Here is a 16,234-nt window from a genome sequence, read left to right on the forward strand (position 1 = left end):
TTTTGGAGTTGGAAATCAAGTTAATTATCTTCAAACCCTCAGCACAGTTACTGGCAGGAAAAAAGGCAACTTGAGGAGTTGGAGGGAAGGCTTGGGATCTAAGCCATGAGAAACTGTGATTTAAAAACGAAGGTTGGATTTCTTTAAGAGTTCCCGCGGCTATTTTAATTCCCCTATAACCCATTCAAAATAAAGTTACCTGAGGCAGGCTGGAATTTGGCTGGAGCTGACCCTCCCACTGGTTTGGATGTTGCTTTAGCAGATGCAGTGGGCTTGGCTGGCATGTTAGCTTTGGCTTTCTCTAACATGGCCAACACCTGATCTTTAGAAGTTGGCTAGGGAGACAATATAAAAGAGGTGAGAGGCCACAGAAATGATATACCCATACTATGCTTACTAACAGATCTGCTGTCAAACGAATCTTTGAGCTCCTGGTTTTGAAATACCAATGAAGGGAGGCAGCACACAATGCAAGAGAAGTAACACATTATGAAGTCACACTAAGTTAGCTGCCATTCTAGAAGGTCACAATTTTCATCCCTGCAAAGCCAGCAGATTCTTTAGAAGTTCTACACTACTAAATATTTGATCTGTGCTCTCATTGGGATTTCAAGTTGAAACTCATAGGAAGTAATATGATCTTTTGCCTCTATAAATTCATGTTCAATATTTTTCTAATGGCTTTTAACAGCAGCAATAATAAGTGAAGTACTTTTAGTTTCCCAGTAGCTTTGGCCATTTTCTCATATCCTAAGTGCATCATGAAGAACGGCAAGGCGTCCTGGGCCTTCTTTCGCACGTCTCCATTGCGATCCTCTAGGCAGGAATAGAGGTGGGGAACACAAAGGATAAGGTCTGTGGGGGTGGAACGAAGAGTCGGTAGTTTCTCAGCCAGCCAGCCCAGAAGCTGTCAAAAGAAATAAAGACCAGTTACATAATTCGTGTAGAAAACTGTTATTATTTCTGATCTTAAGCTTAATTATTTCATCAGTACCAAACACTGAATTAGTTCTCACACTGCAATTTTCCAATATGAAATCAGTTATTTTCTTGTTCAATGAAATAACAAATTTGCAATGCTGACAATCAGTTAAAGTAAGGACAAAGTTTTTTGGACCATATTTGAGCATTAAGCTATAAAGTTTTAATTGTTCTAAATAAAGAGTCGAACACAACTGAGCAACTGAACTGAACTGAATGCATTTTAAAGAAGAAAAACTTACACATTTCTTTTAATTCTAAGAACTATTCAGCTAGAGAAGATCCAAAATATTTATTTGATCAGAAGATGACAAGTTTTACCAGGACTTCTGTTTTCTGCCTCACTTAAGAGAGTGTTTCCCTATACCTCTAAAATAATGTATATTTGTATCTATTTTTAATTGAAATATTTATCCAGATGATTGCAGTTTCACATGCACTTATAAGAAATAATACAGAGAGCGCCCATGCACTCTTTATTCCATTTCCTATACAATCCACTGATTAGATTGTTCCAGTTGGACTTTTTCTCATTTGTGTATGTGTGTATATTTAGTTCTCTACAATTTTATCCTGTGTTAATGTATCCACCACCACTGTCAAAATTTTGAATAGTTCCATCCCAAGAATCCCACATGTTGCCTCTTTTATAACCACACTCATGTCCCTCCCCCTCCTCCTCTCTAATCTCTGGCAACTATTAATCTGTCATCTATTTCTAAATCACGAGATTCCAAAGTTATCTAAATGGAATCATATATAATATGGAACTGTTTGGTACTGGCTTTCTCACTCAGCACAATTCCTTGGAGATTTAACTGACTTGTTGCATGTATCAGTGATTTCTTTCTTTTATTGCTGAACAGTATTACATATATGGACATATAATAGTTCGTTTAAACATTCGCTTGCTGAAAGATATCTGTTTCCAGATTTTGGCTATTTTGAATTAGTTGCTATGAACATTTGTTATAGGCTTTTGCATAAACATAAATTTTCTTTTTTCTGGAATAACTGCTCAAGATTTGTTGGGTCATATATGGAACAACAGACTGGTTCCAAATAGGAAAAGGAGTACGTCAAGGCTGTATATCGTCACCCTGCTTATTGAACTTATATGCATAGTACATCATGAGAAACACTGGGCTGGAAGAAGCACAAGCTGGAATCAAGATTCCTGGGAGAAATATCAATAACCTCAGATATGCAGATGACACCACCCTTATGGCAGAAAGTGAAGAGGAACTAAGAAGCCTCTTGATGAAAGTGAAAGAGGAGAGTGAAAAAGTTGGCTTGAAGCTCAACATTCAGAAAACTAAGATCATGGCATCTGGTCCCATCACTTCATGGGAAATAGATGTGGAAACAGTGGCTGACTTTATTTTTGGGGGGCTCCAAAATCACTGCAGATGGTGATTGCAGCCATGAAATTAAAAGACGCTTACTCCTTGGAAGGAAAGTTATGACCAACCTAGATAGCATATTCAAAAGCAGAGACATTACTTTGCCAACAAAGGTCCGTCTAGTTAAGGCTATGGTTTTTCCAGTGGTCATGTATGGATGTGAGAGTTGGACTGTGAAGAAGGCTGAGCGCCGAAGAATTGATGCTTTTGAACTGTGGTGTTGGAGAAGACTCTTGAGAGTCCCTTGGACTGCAAGATCCAACCAGCCCATTCTAAAGGAGATCAGTCCTGGGTGTTCATTGGAAGGACTGATTTTGAAGCTGAAACTCCAATACTTTGGCCACCTCATGCGAAGAGTTGACTCACTGGAAAAGACTCTGATGCTGGGAAGGATTGGGGGCAGGAGGAGAAGGGGACGACAGAGGATGAGATGGCTAGATGGCATCACCGACTCAATGGACGTGAGTTTGAGTGAACTCTGGGAGTTGGTGATGGACAGGGAGGCCTGGCGTGCTCCGATTCATGGGGTTGCAAAGAGTTGGACATGACTGAGTGACTGAACTGAACTGAAAGTTAACTACATGTTTAGCTTTATAAGAAACTTCCAAACTACTTTCTGGAGTGGCTATATCATTCTGCATTTCCACCAGGAGTGTTCAAGTTTCTCCACATTCTTGTTGATGTTTCATGTTGTCACAATTTTTAATTTTAGTAATTCTGGTAGTTGTCTATCTCACTGTAGTTTTAATTTGCATTTCCTTGATGACCAGTAACCCTGAACACCTTTCATGGGCTTATTTGCCATCTGTAATCCTCTTCAGGGAAATGTCTGTTTATGTCTTTTACCAAATTTCTAATTAGATTTTTTTAACTGTTGAGTTTTGAGTTTTTTAATATATACATTCTTGATGATAATTCTTTATCAGACCCAGAGTGCAAATATTTTCTCCCACTCTAGCCTGTCTTCTCATGTTCTTCACATGGTTTTTTGCAGAGTAAGAGTTCTTAACTTTGATAAATTGTGGTTTTGGTGTCAAGTCTTATGAATATTTTGCATGAAGAACTTCTATATCCTGAAGGTTTACCCCTATGTTATCTTTAAAAGTTCCATAGTTTTATGGCCTATGTTTAAGTCCATAATCCATTTTGAGTTAATTTTGGTGTAAGATGTGAGATTTAGTCCAAAGTTTAATGTTTTTGGTCTCTGGATGTCAACTGCTCTGGCATCATGTGTTGAAAAGGTCACACTTCCTCCACTGCATTACTTTGGTAACTTCAAACTTAGTTGGTCACATTTGTGTGGGTCTGTTTTTGGGTTTCCTCTTCAGTTCCACCTATCTGTGTCTATTCTCCTCCTCCTTACCCCTGCAATCACCGTCTTTTCTCTTTCTGATCACACTGCTTGGCTTGCAGGATCTTAATTCGCAAACCAAGGATTGAATCTGTGCCCGTGGCAGTGAGAGCATGCAGTCCTAACCACTGGACGGCCAGGGAATTCCCCACAGTGTCTTGATTATGTTAGCAATTTAGTAATCTCTAGTACATGGTAAAATCGTTCTTTCCATTTTTTTCCTTTGTCAAGATTGTTTTAGCTAGACTATAAGTTCTAAAATAACCTTGACTTTGTCTCTGAAAAAAAAACTTTCTTAAATTTTGATAGGAATTACATTAAATGAACAGAACTGACATTTCTATTATGTTAAATCTTCTAATCCACAAACATCTCTTTGGGTCTTCCTTGAACACTTCATCAGCATTTTGTGATTTTCAGTTTATGTATTTTGTATTTGTTTTAAGGGTTTCATTAAAGGGTTTCCTTTTCTTTGGAGTGACTGTACATTGTAGTGTTTTTAACTTCAGTTTGCATGTGTTCAATGTATTTGACTTCTGTCAAATATGATTATGTTTATTTTGTATCCTGCAATCTTACTGAACTCATTTATTGATTTTGGTTATTGTAGGTATCTTGGGATTTTCTATGTAGACAGTCATGTTATCTGCAATTAGGGATAGTTTTATTTATTCTTTTTCTAGCTATATGCCTTTTACTTCTTTTTTAGGTCTTACTGCAGTGACTAGAACTTCTAGTTCTATGCTGAGTAATAACAATGAACATGGACATCCTTGCTTTGTTCCTGATCTTAAGGGGAAAGTGTTCCGTCTTCAACTACTAACAATATCATTTACAGATGTTTTTTAATTTAAGTTGTAATTCTCTTGTATTATTACTAACTTCCTCAGAGTTTTTATCATGAATAGGTGTTGGATTTTCTCAAATCCTTTTTTTGTGTCAATTGATAGGACTATATGACTTTTCTTTAGTCTGCTGGTATGATGGATTACACTGATAGATTTTTGAATGTTGAACTGCATTTTTATGTCATGATTAAAACTTCTTATTTTACCATTTAAGAGTTGAAGAAAAGAGAAAATTTCACAAATTTTAGAAAATTATTGCTAAAAAAGCACATGGAAAGGAAAAAAGAAAGCATATGAATAAAAAAGCTCCAGGAATTTGGTTTCATTTTATTAGCTATTTTATAATGAAACTCATTCTATCCATAACATATATATTTATTAGGTAGGCTCAGCAGCAGGAGCAGAGCACACCATATTTGGAGTACTAACCTCTTGCCTCAAGAAAGGATTTTCTTTTTTGAGCTCTTCAGAAAGATCCTCCCCTTCCAACCATTCCTTCATGCCAGTCTGTTCTGCCCAAGCATTCACAGTTGCTAGGGCAGCAGATCGAACATTGTTCTGAATGGAGGAGAAAATCAGTAAACTATTACTATGGTTTGGAGGTAAGGAGTGAAAAGTGTATTACTTTGCAAACATGAACAACAGAGGTTTCTCCATAGATCTATAATAAACATATGTGGAACATTCTTCATCTTCTCTGAAACAACTAGATCTATGGGTGTACTCCAAAGTAAAGTAGAAACTAAAACTCTAAATTGTAATGATCCTATACTTAGTTAATTAGGCAAAACATTGAACTGGGCATAAAATATCATGTTAGGGGAATAAACCCCTAGGTTTTGTTTCCTGAACCTCTGGGGACTCTCATGTCCCTGGTTATCTGCTAAAGGATGTAATTCTATGTGTTAGAGAACTCATAATGGTTAGCTTGAAATTATTAACAATTTAAATATTTTGTTTTAATATTAACTTGTACTCACAGAATAAGAAGGATTTAATGACGCGAAAAATATTAAAATAGTCCAATTCCTCAAATTAAATGAATTACACAAAAGTAGACATATTCAAATATTCAATCTATGGATACATATAAGAGCTTATAATTTTCAATGAGACAAATTCTAGGACTGTGCAACTGCAAATATCTTACTGAAGTACTAGAAGACTGTATTCTAGTAGTTCAGGGGAAAAGGTAGAAAATAAAATACATTATCTAAAAATTTTTGTTTATTCACTCTTTATACCAATACTTTAAACAATGATATCATAATCATAATAGCAACAATTTTTCAGTATGTACTATATGAGGCAGATATAGGTACTTTATGTACAGACTCTTATTTAATCCTGAAAGAATTAAATTCCACAGATAAAGCACTGAACCACAAAGAAGATAAGTAACTTATCTAAGAGTCACAAGCTAGTAGGTGAGGTATGTGGTCACCTTAATACTGCCTGGGAGGTAAAAATGTTTTATTATTTTCCTTCCAATAGTCTCTTCTCTACAAAAAGTTTAAGACTGTTTACGTGCACTCTTACACGTAAGAAAAGGATTATTCTTAGCTAAGTAGTGGCTGGCTGTTCCAGAATGGAGCTGCGGTGAAGAGAATCAGGGATACCTTGCTGTCTCCAAGCACTGTGATGACAGGGATGCCTAAGTTCTTCACATGCTGCTTGATGTTTGGGCCCATGGCTACTGCCAGCTGCTGGAGGATAGTCAACGTCTGCTGCACCTGAGTGGGAAGAGCCGACGCCTTATGTTCAAATCACAGCATGGTGTGTTCAGAGTTTCAAAAGTTTGCTGCTATATGGTCAATGCAGTAAGAAGTTTCTGGCCTACTTAAAACAAACAGCTGGTTATGATACTAATCAGCTTTGGATAATTTTCAGGTGCTGGCCTCTCCATTAATCATCATAAAAATGGAGTATTAGAATTTTAGATTAGATTATAATGCTTTGTAATTTTAAAGTAAGGTAAAGCTTAGTTGAAGAAAAATGTGACATAAAAATCCAAATCTAAAAATTAAAAATTTAGCTTGTTTGTATTACAAGCAGTTCTATATACAAATAATAATATCAGAGGTCTTGTAAACAGCAAGTCAGGTTCATGAAAATTTGATTAATAAACTTGCCATCTTCCAACAAGTCTTGAGGCACACTCAGAATGAAAGGAAGCTATTTCTAGTTCAAAGAAATAGAGTGATCATTATCCTTTTTCTTTTTCTTACTGGTTGAGGTTATTGGAAAGGAGCCCCATATCACAGAGGGGGAGAGGAGAGAGGAAAAGAACAGGCTATGGTCTTTTTAAACTGGAGTACAGCTGCTTTGTAATGTTGTGTGAGTTCTGCTGCACAGCAAAGTGAGCCAGCTGCATGTTTACATGTATCATCTCTTTTTTGGATTTCCTTCCCATTTAGGTCACCACAGAGCAGAGAGTAGAGTTCCCTGTACCATGCAGGAGGTTCTGTTTTAATAAATTGGTTCTATTTATTAAAATAGATAAATAGCAATATATTTCATACATACATACATACATACATAAGACATGTCTATGTATCAATCTCAATCTCCCAATTCATCCCACCCCTTCCTTCCTCTTTAGTGTCCAAATGTTTGTTCTCTACACTTGGGTCTCTATTTCGAGGAGAGGCATGCTCTACGTACCAAGATTTTATTTGAATCATTGAGTCGACCCTTCAAGGCTGTTGGAAGTTCACCTATGTTTGGCTGGATGAATTTTGCTTCATTGATAATGGCTGCTACTTCATCAAGGCCTTCTTTCCTGATCTTCCAATTCTTGTCACTAATCTTAGACACCAACTCTGAAGTGATTTTATCACTAAAAAAACACAGAAGACAGAATCCTTAATTCCTGATGCCTAAAAGGATCAGAAGTCACAGAAGTCCCCTTGACTGAGAAGTGGAAGGCACCATTAAGACATCATCAAAGAAATCATTAGCAGTAAACCTGATTTCTGTCCTTGGCAAAAGATCCACAGCATCACTGCCCCCGTCATCTGGTTCCTCTCCATCTTCCCCTTCGTCTGTCCCACCAGTGCTGTGTTTAGAAATCCCTCTGGTTGGAGCCGGTGGGTTCTGTCCCTGCATCTACACACAGACAAGTCAGTGAGGCTAATGAACTCAGTGAAGAACGTGATAGCAAACTGGTGAGAGAATGGTGCTTGTGTCAAACTTTCATATTCCCTCATAACACAATATTCACAATATTTTAATTAGACTCAAACTTCAATTCTGAGACTATGTGACAAAAGGTATTTTAATACACACCTATCAGAATCTGACTTCTCAATCATAAAGCTGTTTTGACTTGTATGTCCAACACAATACAGAGCAGTCAAAATTTAGCAATTTCAACTAGAAAGTTTATTCAAGGAAGGACAAGTTTATTTTTTAAAAATTGTTACATTTAGTGTGTTTTTTGAATCTGTAATTTTTTCAAAATGTTTAATATGTCAAAGCTACAAAGGATTCCAAGGGGAAAATGTCCCACCCTGTAACTACAGCTATCTTGCTCTCTTCCTCACAAGGCCATCCGTTTCTTATGAACTCTTCCCAGTGATACTGTATATATATAAATGCAAATACATACATATTCTTCATTCCAAACGTTTAAAAGTTTAAAATTAACCATATCAGCATTCTCAAGTCAACTATGGATTGAATCATCTGTGAAACCTTTACCTTCTCAAATTCTGCATCTATCTGGGATAGGAGGGCAGGCTTCTCATCCTCAAAGAACATTCGCAAAGAAGGACCAACGTACAGATACATCACACCGAGCAGAGTGATGGCAGACGTCCTCACAGCCTGGCAGAACAAAGAGAACCGCTCGGGTCAGGACAGAGCCGCGAAGCTGGCTGTCCCGTCCTACACACGCTGCTGTGTACTCACTGGGTTTGTGGCGGCCAGAGCTGTCTTCACATTGCTAATGAAAGCTTTCACATTCAGTCTAGAAGAAATAATACGTAAAATTAAAAACAAACAAACGAAACCCTCAAAACACTCACTGGGGTTTTATAAAGCTAGACTCCAGAACCGGCTTCCTTTACATACATCCTGAGTTTGACTTATTCTCTTTCTACACTCATCTAATGTAAGCTTTAAATACTATCAATATGTTAATTTATGCCTAAATCCACAGAATCATACATCCAACTGCCTTTGTGACATTTCCATTTTTATGTCTAGCAGATGTGCTACATCTGTCAATACCAAGCTCCTGACTGCCCACGGCCCAACCCCCAAACCCGTTCTTCTCATCTTCCCCATCTCGGTAAACAGTTACTTCATCCTTGCAGTTGCTCCCAGCCTTCTTTGAAAATTCCTCAGTCATCCTTGACTCCTCTCTCTCTCAAGCCCAGTATCCTGTTTAGTTTTATTTTCAAAATATATTCTAAGTCATAACACTTCCAAGGCTGTATAATTCCTTGTCAGAATTATTTCAACAGTCTTCTAATTAGTCTCCCTGCTTCTGTCCTTGATCCTATCTATTCTGACTGTAGTCTAAATAACCCTGTTAATCTCCTGCTCAAAACCCTCTAATAGTTTCCAATTTATTCAAAACGTTGAGGCTCTACAGGACCTGCCCCCTATTCTTTGAGCTTTCTCCCCTACCACTGCCATCTCCCTCACTCACTCCGCCCCAGCTGCATTCGGAAGAACTACCAGACTCTTACCATCAGCCCCTCATGTCCTCAAGGTCTATGTCTCACAGGCATTATTTCAGAAAGGATTTCTGTCTTACAGAGAATAACACTACACTAAACCCTCCAAGGTGTTACCACTAACCCCCTATCTGGCTTTATTTTTATTCCATTGTTCTTATACTTCCTGATTTATTTTTTATTGTTTACTGTCATCTCCCCTTACTCAAATAAGCTCCATGAAAACAGGAATTTAATCTTGACCATACTGTATTCCTGAGGGTCTGGAACAAATGACTAGAATAACACAGGTACTCAATATGTAGTTGTTGAATAAATGACAGATCACAGATGAATTAAAAAGAGGAAAATATTCACACGGCTTTTATGTCATTCATGCCAAAAGGTAGTTTTTACATTAACGACTCTGCAGTTATGAAGGGATTTTAACAATATCCTCAACTATAGGAGGACACCACAGATACTGACACAACAATTCTTTGCCTGAATAACACTTAAATGATACGTTCTAGGGAATTCCCTGGTGGTCCAGTGGTTAGAACTTGGTACTCTCAGTGCCAAGGGCTTGGGTTCAATCCCCGATCAGGGAACTAAGGTCTTACAAGTCACGTGGCATGGCCAAAAAAACATAATTTCTAGAGTATTGTGTCTTCGTTTGGTGGACCTGAGAACACTGCAAGCAGCCTACTGAGAACCTGTGAAAAGCATCAGGGGACAGAGAAAGGCAACACAGAACAACAGTTAGAGTCTTCCCTCTCAGAGCCAGAATGCCTGAGTTCAAATTTTCGCCTTTGCCATTTTCTAGCTGTGACTTGGGCAGATCACTTTCTGTGCCCTAGCTTCTTCATCTATAAAAGGAAGAGAACATACCTCACATGGTTTCTATGATGATTAAATCAAATGAGTTATTATTTGAAAGTGCCTGGCATAAAATAAGCTGCATAAAAACTGTAGTCCCTCCTTATCTGGGATGGATACATTCCAAGACCCCTCAGTGGATATCGGAAGGTATGGATAGTACTATATAGACTATTTTCCCCCATACATATGTACCTATGATAAAGTTTAATTTATAAATCAGTCGCAGTAAGAGATAAATAATAATTATAGAATGATTATAATAATATACTGTAATACAAGTTATGGCAATGTGGTCTTTCTCCTTAATCAATTTTTTCAACTCTACCAGAAATGCGGCAGCAGCTGCTTCACTGATAAATGCAGCTACTCCAGTAATCACTGTATTTTTCAGTCCACACCTGTTTCTGAGTCTGTGAGGCCATTCTCACATGCACTAAATGGCCTGGTGTCACTTGTTCACGGCATTCCTTACTGAAGTCCTCATACAGACTCCACGCTTTTGGGTGGAACACATTCCCATCAATGACATTTGCTGCTCATGCCTTCCATCCACTAATTTGATGCCTTTTCTATCTTAACTAAGCAGCTACAATACTTGCAGTTTGAGGTGTGAAATTTCCTTTTCCTTTACAATTTACTGATAGAAGATTTGCTCTTACTGTGGATCTTAGCAACCTCAGCACATTATTTTCCTTTTTCCTTACTGAGTTCAGAACTCTGTCATGTAAACGAAGCACTTTGCACCTTCTCTTTAGCATTTCCAAATTGCCAGCATCTCTATTCTTGCCCTTTGGGACCATTACTAAGTAAAATAAGGGTTACCTGGACAGAAGCACTGCAACATCACAGAGGTGATCTGATAACTGAGAGAGCGCCTCTGACTAATGGCGGGAACCCACTGGACAAAGGCATGAATCACATCCTGAGCAGGATAGAGTGAGATTTCACCATGAGACTCAGAATGGCCCACAATTTAAAACTTATGAATTATTTCTGAAACTTTCCATTTAGTATTTTTTGACTGTTGTTGACTGCAGGTAACAAACTGTGGAAGGAAAAACCACAGACAAGGGGAGACTACTGTAAACCGATGTGTTCAACAAGCAAATAACTTTGGGAAAGAGAGGGTTAAACAAGCGTCTGTGTGACTTCCCTTGGGGTTCAGAGGTTGAAATCCACAGTGCAATGTGGAGGAGAGGGATTCAATCCCTGGTTGGAGACCTGGGATCCCAAGTGCTGTGGAGCAATTAGCCTGCACACTGAAGCTGTTGAGCCTGTGGGCTCTGGAGTCCATGTGCTGCAACGAAAGATCCTGTGTGCCGCCACTAAGGCCCGACGCAGCCAAATAAATTAATAAAAGTAAAGAAACAAGCACCTTTACTGCAGGACTTCTAAGAGCGTTTAATTTTCCAAAGTGCACTATAGATTTCTAAACTAATTGATTTTATATAGTAATTTTCAAACGTATTTAACTACAAATCCTTGGAACTGGCTTTTCTGTGGCTCAATCATAAATACTGAAGAAAAATAACTTAGAGAACCCTCATGTTAGTGGATATCAAAATGCAGGAGGACAAGCCAATACAGGCTTTTTAGGAACAAAGGTAGTTTCGTTTTATGTAAATTAGACAATCGAGCTCTGGCTTCTCAGAAATAAGCAGCGACAGCTACAACAAATATAATCACCAGTTAAGAGAGTGGCAAAACAAGTACTTGCTTTCTTTCTGACTTACCCAGAAAAACCAAATTCTTTTATTGCATTTGATAGCCAGTTCAGAGTTTCTGATTGATTCTTGGGATTCTTCTGTGAGAACGCCATTGACATAACCTAGAACAGAAAAACATACAAAAAACCAAACAGATCTGAGTTTTCTCTCATATTTCTTATAGAAATATAGCTTGACATTAAGGTAGAAGTGGATTGAGCATGCCTTTTCTGATGCTAAAGCAATGGCAAGAATGCCTCAGAAATGTTTAACTTGAGAAAATAAGGTAAGTGGCAGTAGTATTAAAGGCATTCTCACAGTATTGTAAATCAACTCTACTTCAATAAAAAATTTAAAAAGAATTCTGGACAGTTTACAACTTTTCATTGGTGGTCTCTCGTAATGTCGTAAGAGAAAGCTACTCTCATCCTTAATAGAATATTCTTGACTGAGACAATTTTGATTATCATGCAATAGTTATTACTAAAGGTAAAAATTAAAACGCAGTATCAGAGTGGTTTTACTTGAGAAGAAAAGAACTGAAGTTTAACTAATAACCTTAAATTAAAACTGGGGGAAAAACTGGGGAATCCTGAAGAAAGAGCACTCTGCCACTGACCTGTTCAGCTGTCCACGGCAACACACACGCTTCAGCTATTGCTGTCATAGCTTCTTTTGCATTGTTCCCACATTTCACATCTCCAACCTTGTCTACAAGTCCATCCAAGACGATCTGTGCTGAAGTTTTGGAAAAATTTCCCTTCTGGGCAATCAAAGCAACTATGTGAAGCTTCATTTGCATCACCTGAACAAGGGTAAGTATCAGAAAATTATAAGTAAGCCAAAGACATCTTTCTTCTGCAGGCTATGCCATGTGGCTTGCAGGATCTTAGTTCCCTGATCAGGGATTGAACCCAGATCCTTGGCAGTGAGAACACAAAGTCCTAACCACTGATCAGGGAATTCCCCCTAAATATTTATCTATTTACTTATTTTTATAGTAGCCTGAAGATGTAACAGTTAGGGACAGCTGAGAACATGACCAAACTAAAATCAAATTTTAGACCAAGAAACAAAATAATTTTTATTCTTTAATTATTATCAATTAAAGTAGCTGACTTTAATAATCAATAAAATTGATTATCAATTTTAAAGTAGCTAAGAGAAAAAAACCAAACCATTCAATGTTTTAAAATACTAACAAGCAATGTTACTGTGTGAAGTTTATGAATTGAAAAACATACAGTAATATTCTCCTCCTCTGATGGTTATTTGCCTACAGTACTGAGTGCACACCCTGAAGTCCATAATAAATGACCATACTAACTCAGAGTCCTACTAAGAGTTGCCCACAAAAAAATTACAACCCTCATGTATACACAAACACACACAAGCCCCCGAAATTGAGAGATTTAAACGACTTGTAGCTTTTTAAGAGGAGGAATGGAAGCAACTGTGAAAAACAATTTAAAGATGTTACAGTGACAATGGCAGGTGTTTGGGATTTCAGACCCTTTTGACCATAAACGTTTTCCTTTGTCCTGTTTGAATATTTAAATAACAGGCACTGGCAAGAAAGGAGAGAAACAGGCGCTCAGCTCTCTTGCACTGCTAGTATGAATAAGGTTTGGCAGTTCCTCAAGAAGTTAAACACAAGAGTTATCATAAGCCTTAGCAATTCTACTTCCAGGTAGGTACATGTGTTCACGTGAAAACCTGTACATGAATATTCACAGCAGCATTACTTGCAACAGCTCCAAAGCAGAAGCAATATAAATGCCCATCAACTTATGAATGGGTAAATAAAATGTCGTATATCCACACAAGGAATACTGTCTAGCAATAAGAGACTGCAGAGTTGATACATGTTGCAATATGGATGAACCTTGAAAACATTATGCTAAGTAAAAGTCAGACACAAAAAGTCACATCATCCCATTGATGAAATGTCCCGGAGAAGTGATACACAGAAAAAGTAGATTAATAGTTGCCAGGGACTAGGGGTGGAGACTTGGGGAGGAATAGTGAGTGGCTGCTGATAGGTATGGGGCTTTTTGGAGAGGGGGGGGGCAATGAAAATATTCTAAAATTATATAGTGGTAGGAGTTGCAGAGCTATGTGAATAGACTAAAAACAGCTCCACTGTACCCTCTAAAAGAGCTCTATATGCTCGGGAAGTTATTATAAAGAAAAATATATAATAATGCAGTGCTAAGAACACTGTGCTAGGGAACTAAGGATCCTGAATGGAGAATAAGAGGTGGCAGAACAGAAGTAAAGAGGAGACTAGCATGAACCCAAAAATAAACCTGATACATTTCACACTTTCATTTACCATCTAGAGGAGAAGAAAACTCTTCTCATTCTCCTTCACGTATCACTTTCCTGGGTCCCCCTTTACACCTACTTCTTAAGACTAGAAAACGGCACTGCTCAACTTCATCTCTAGTATCAGTTAATGAGTTAAACGGCCTATGCAGTCATTTTTTATTAGCAATTTAAAGACTACATTTACTGTTTATCCAAAGAAATAAGAAAGCTATCTCATTGTTTTTCCTCTCTAGATGACAGTAAAAGGCTTCTAGGCCTAAATAATGAGAAAAATGCATATATATGAATTAGCAAACAATAAGTATTTGTGTATATATATATATGTATATATATATACACACAAATACTTATTTATATATATATATACACACACACACACTCCTAAATGGACAAAGTTAAAGTTAGTGTTTAATCAAAATGCATACATTCTATCATTCATTGAAAATTACATGACACAGTGTCTGAATGACTTAAATCATTACCAAACTATACCTCTCTAATACTCCATAGGATGATGTAATGAAAATTACTTCAATAAAAGATATTAAATCTCTAATTTAAAAATACCTGAAAATTAGTTTCTTTCCATCCAGGTTTCTTGGCCAGCATCCTCACTAATGCCTGACAAGGCATTTCAGTTCGGTCCATTAATTCAACAGCCTTGAAGTAACACAAGATAGTAAGGGATTAATAATGAGTTCCAAGGGAAGAGCATATCCAAAATCAAGGAAGTGTTTCCTCTAAAGGAAGGAGGGGAATGGAAATGAGGTGGGTCACAGAGAGAGCTTATTTACTTTTTTCTGTTATAATGCTTTGTTTCTTGAGGTGGATGTTTGGCATATGGTTGTTAACAGTGATGCCACTGAAACTCTTTTTTTCTTCCACATTTCAGGAATTCACAAATAGTTTACCCCATGGAAAGTAACATTAACAGTTTCAATTTGTGTAGTGTATGGCAGAAACTATTTATATATATTTTGACTTATTTGATTTTCCTAAAAACATAGCAGAGTAGGTTGCTGCTGCTGCTGCTAAGTCACTTCAGTCGTGTCTGACTCTGTGCGACCCCACAGACGGCAGCCCACCAGGCTCCCCCGTCCCTGGGATTTTCCAGGCAAGAACACTGGAGTGGGTTGCCATCTCCTTCTCCAATGCCTGAAAGTGAAAGTGAAGTCGCTCAGTCGTGTTTGACTCTTCGCGACTCCATGGACTGTAGCCTACCAGGCTCCTCCAACCATGGGATTTTCCAGGCAAGAGTACTGAGTGGGTTGCCATTTCCTTCTCCGAATAGAGTAGGTTAGATGTGTATAAATACAGGTTTCAAAGAAGCACAAATTCAGGTCTAAATCCAAGTGGTGGATGCAGGACTGGAAGCCAGGTCTCCTGGCTCAAGTCTCAGGATTCTTTCAGTTTCTCCACACTCTTCCTCATCAGAACCAAAGAGTGTGTGCCGAAATGAACCACTGTGCTCCTGTCCAACACAGGTTTTTTCTTTTTAAAGAAGCCTCTCATACCAAGTAATAATGTCTAGTCTTCTAAGAATCATGACGATAAAAAGAGAAACATAGAAAATCGATTAGGGGTGGTTTAAGTGAAGAGATCTGTTTGACAAGTAGGTTTAATACCATATAATATTAAAATTCATGTCTTATAATTCAGAACAAACCTAATTTTCTTGAGTAAGCACTAAGTTATGACCTGACAGAAAGTTATGAAGCCACAGAAAGCAGATGTTGAAAGATAAACCCAACACAGCTAAAAAGCAAACAAAAACCCTGCCTCATCTTTAGTTAACATCCATCAAACATGCTCACTGGTTATAAAACACAGCAATTAGGACTAGTTCTTCACCGGCCAACTCATCACTTCTCTATAATGTAATTTTCTTTCACATTCAACTCATCCTCATGCGCCCACCTTCTGGAACTCTTCCATACAGGCCAGCCTTTCCTTCCAGTTACTGCTGTCGAGAAGCTGTATACAGGTAGCAGGAAGGACAGCTGAAGCTTTTTCTTCACATACTTCGATCTGTAAGATACAAAACATTAACATTAATAACTGCTTAAGG

General features: G+C 37.8%; 1 protein-coding gene and 1 non-coding gene across 9 annotated transcripts in view; one reads left to right on the forward strand and one right to left on the reverse strand.

Moving 5' to 3' along the window:
• The window catches only part of CKAP5 (cytoskeleton associated protein 5), a 94,715-nt gene that overhangs the window by 22,072 nt on the left and 56,409 nt on the right, over positions 1 to 16,234 (reverse strand). For all 8 annotated transcript variants that reach the window (XM_069555617.1, XM_069555614.1, XM_069555613.1 and 5 more), the window contains exons 15-26: positions 16,084 to 16,194; positions 14,734 to 14,826; positions 12,455 to 12,640; positions 11,863 to 11,957; positions 8,496 to 8,553; positions 8,286 to 8,411; positions 7,552 to 7,691; positions 7,248 to 7,422; positions 6,203 to 6,316; positions 5,013 to 5,141; positions 713 to 907; positions 200 to 335 (exon numbers count right to left, since the gene is read on the reverse strand). In XM_069555617.1, the coding sequence (XP_069411718.1) occupies positions 200 to 335; positions 713 to 907; positions 5,013 to 5,141; positions 6,203 to 6,316; positions 7,248 to 7,422; positions 7,552 to 7,691; positions 8,286 to 8,411; positions 8,496 to 8,553; positions 11,863 to 11,957; positions 12,455 to 12,640; positions 14,734 to 14,826; positions 16,084 to 16,194 (1,558 nt within the window). The remainder of the gene's footprint in view (positions 1 to 199; positions 336 to 712; positions 908 to 5,012; positions 5,142 to 6,202; positions 6,317 to 7,247; positions 7,423 to 7,551; positions 7,692 to 8,285; positions 8,412 to 8,495; positions 8,554 to 11,862; positions 11,958 to 12,454; positions 12,641 to 14,733; positions 14,827 to 16,083; positions 16,195 to 16,234) is intronic.
• Positions 9,786 to 9,858, forward strand: TRNAE-CUC (transfer RNA glutamic acid (anticodon CUC)). The gene has a single exon. It is a non-coding gene; the product is annotated as a tRNA-Glu (tRNA).

Source organism: Ovis canadensis, chromosome 15 (assembly GCF_042477335.2).
Source record: "Ovis canadensis isolate MfBH-ARS-UI-01 breed Bighorn chromosome 15, ARS-UI_OviCan_v2, whole genome shotgun sequence".
Classification (NCBI taxonomy): Eukaryota; Metazoa; Chordata; class Mammalia; order Artiodactyla; family Bovidae; genus Ovis; species Ovis canadensis.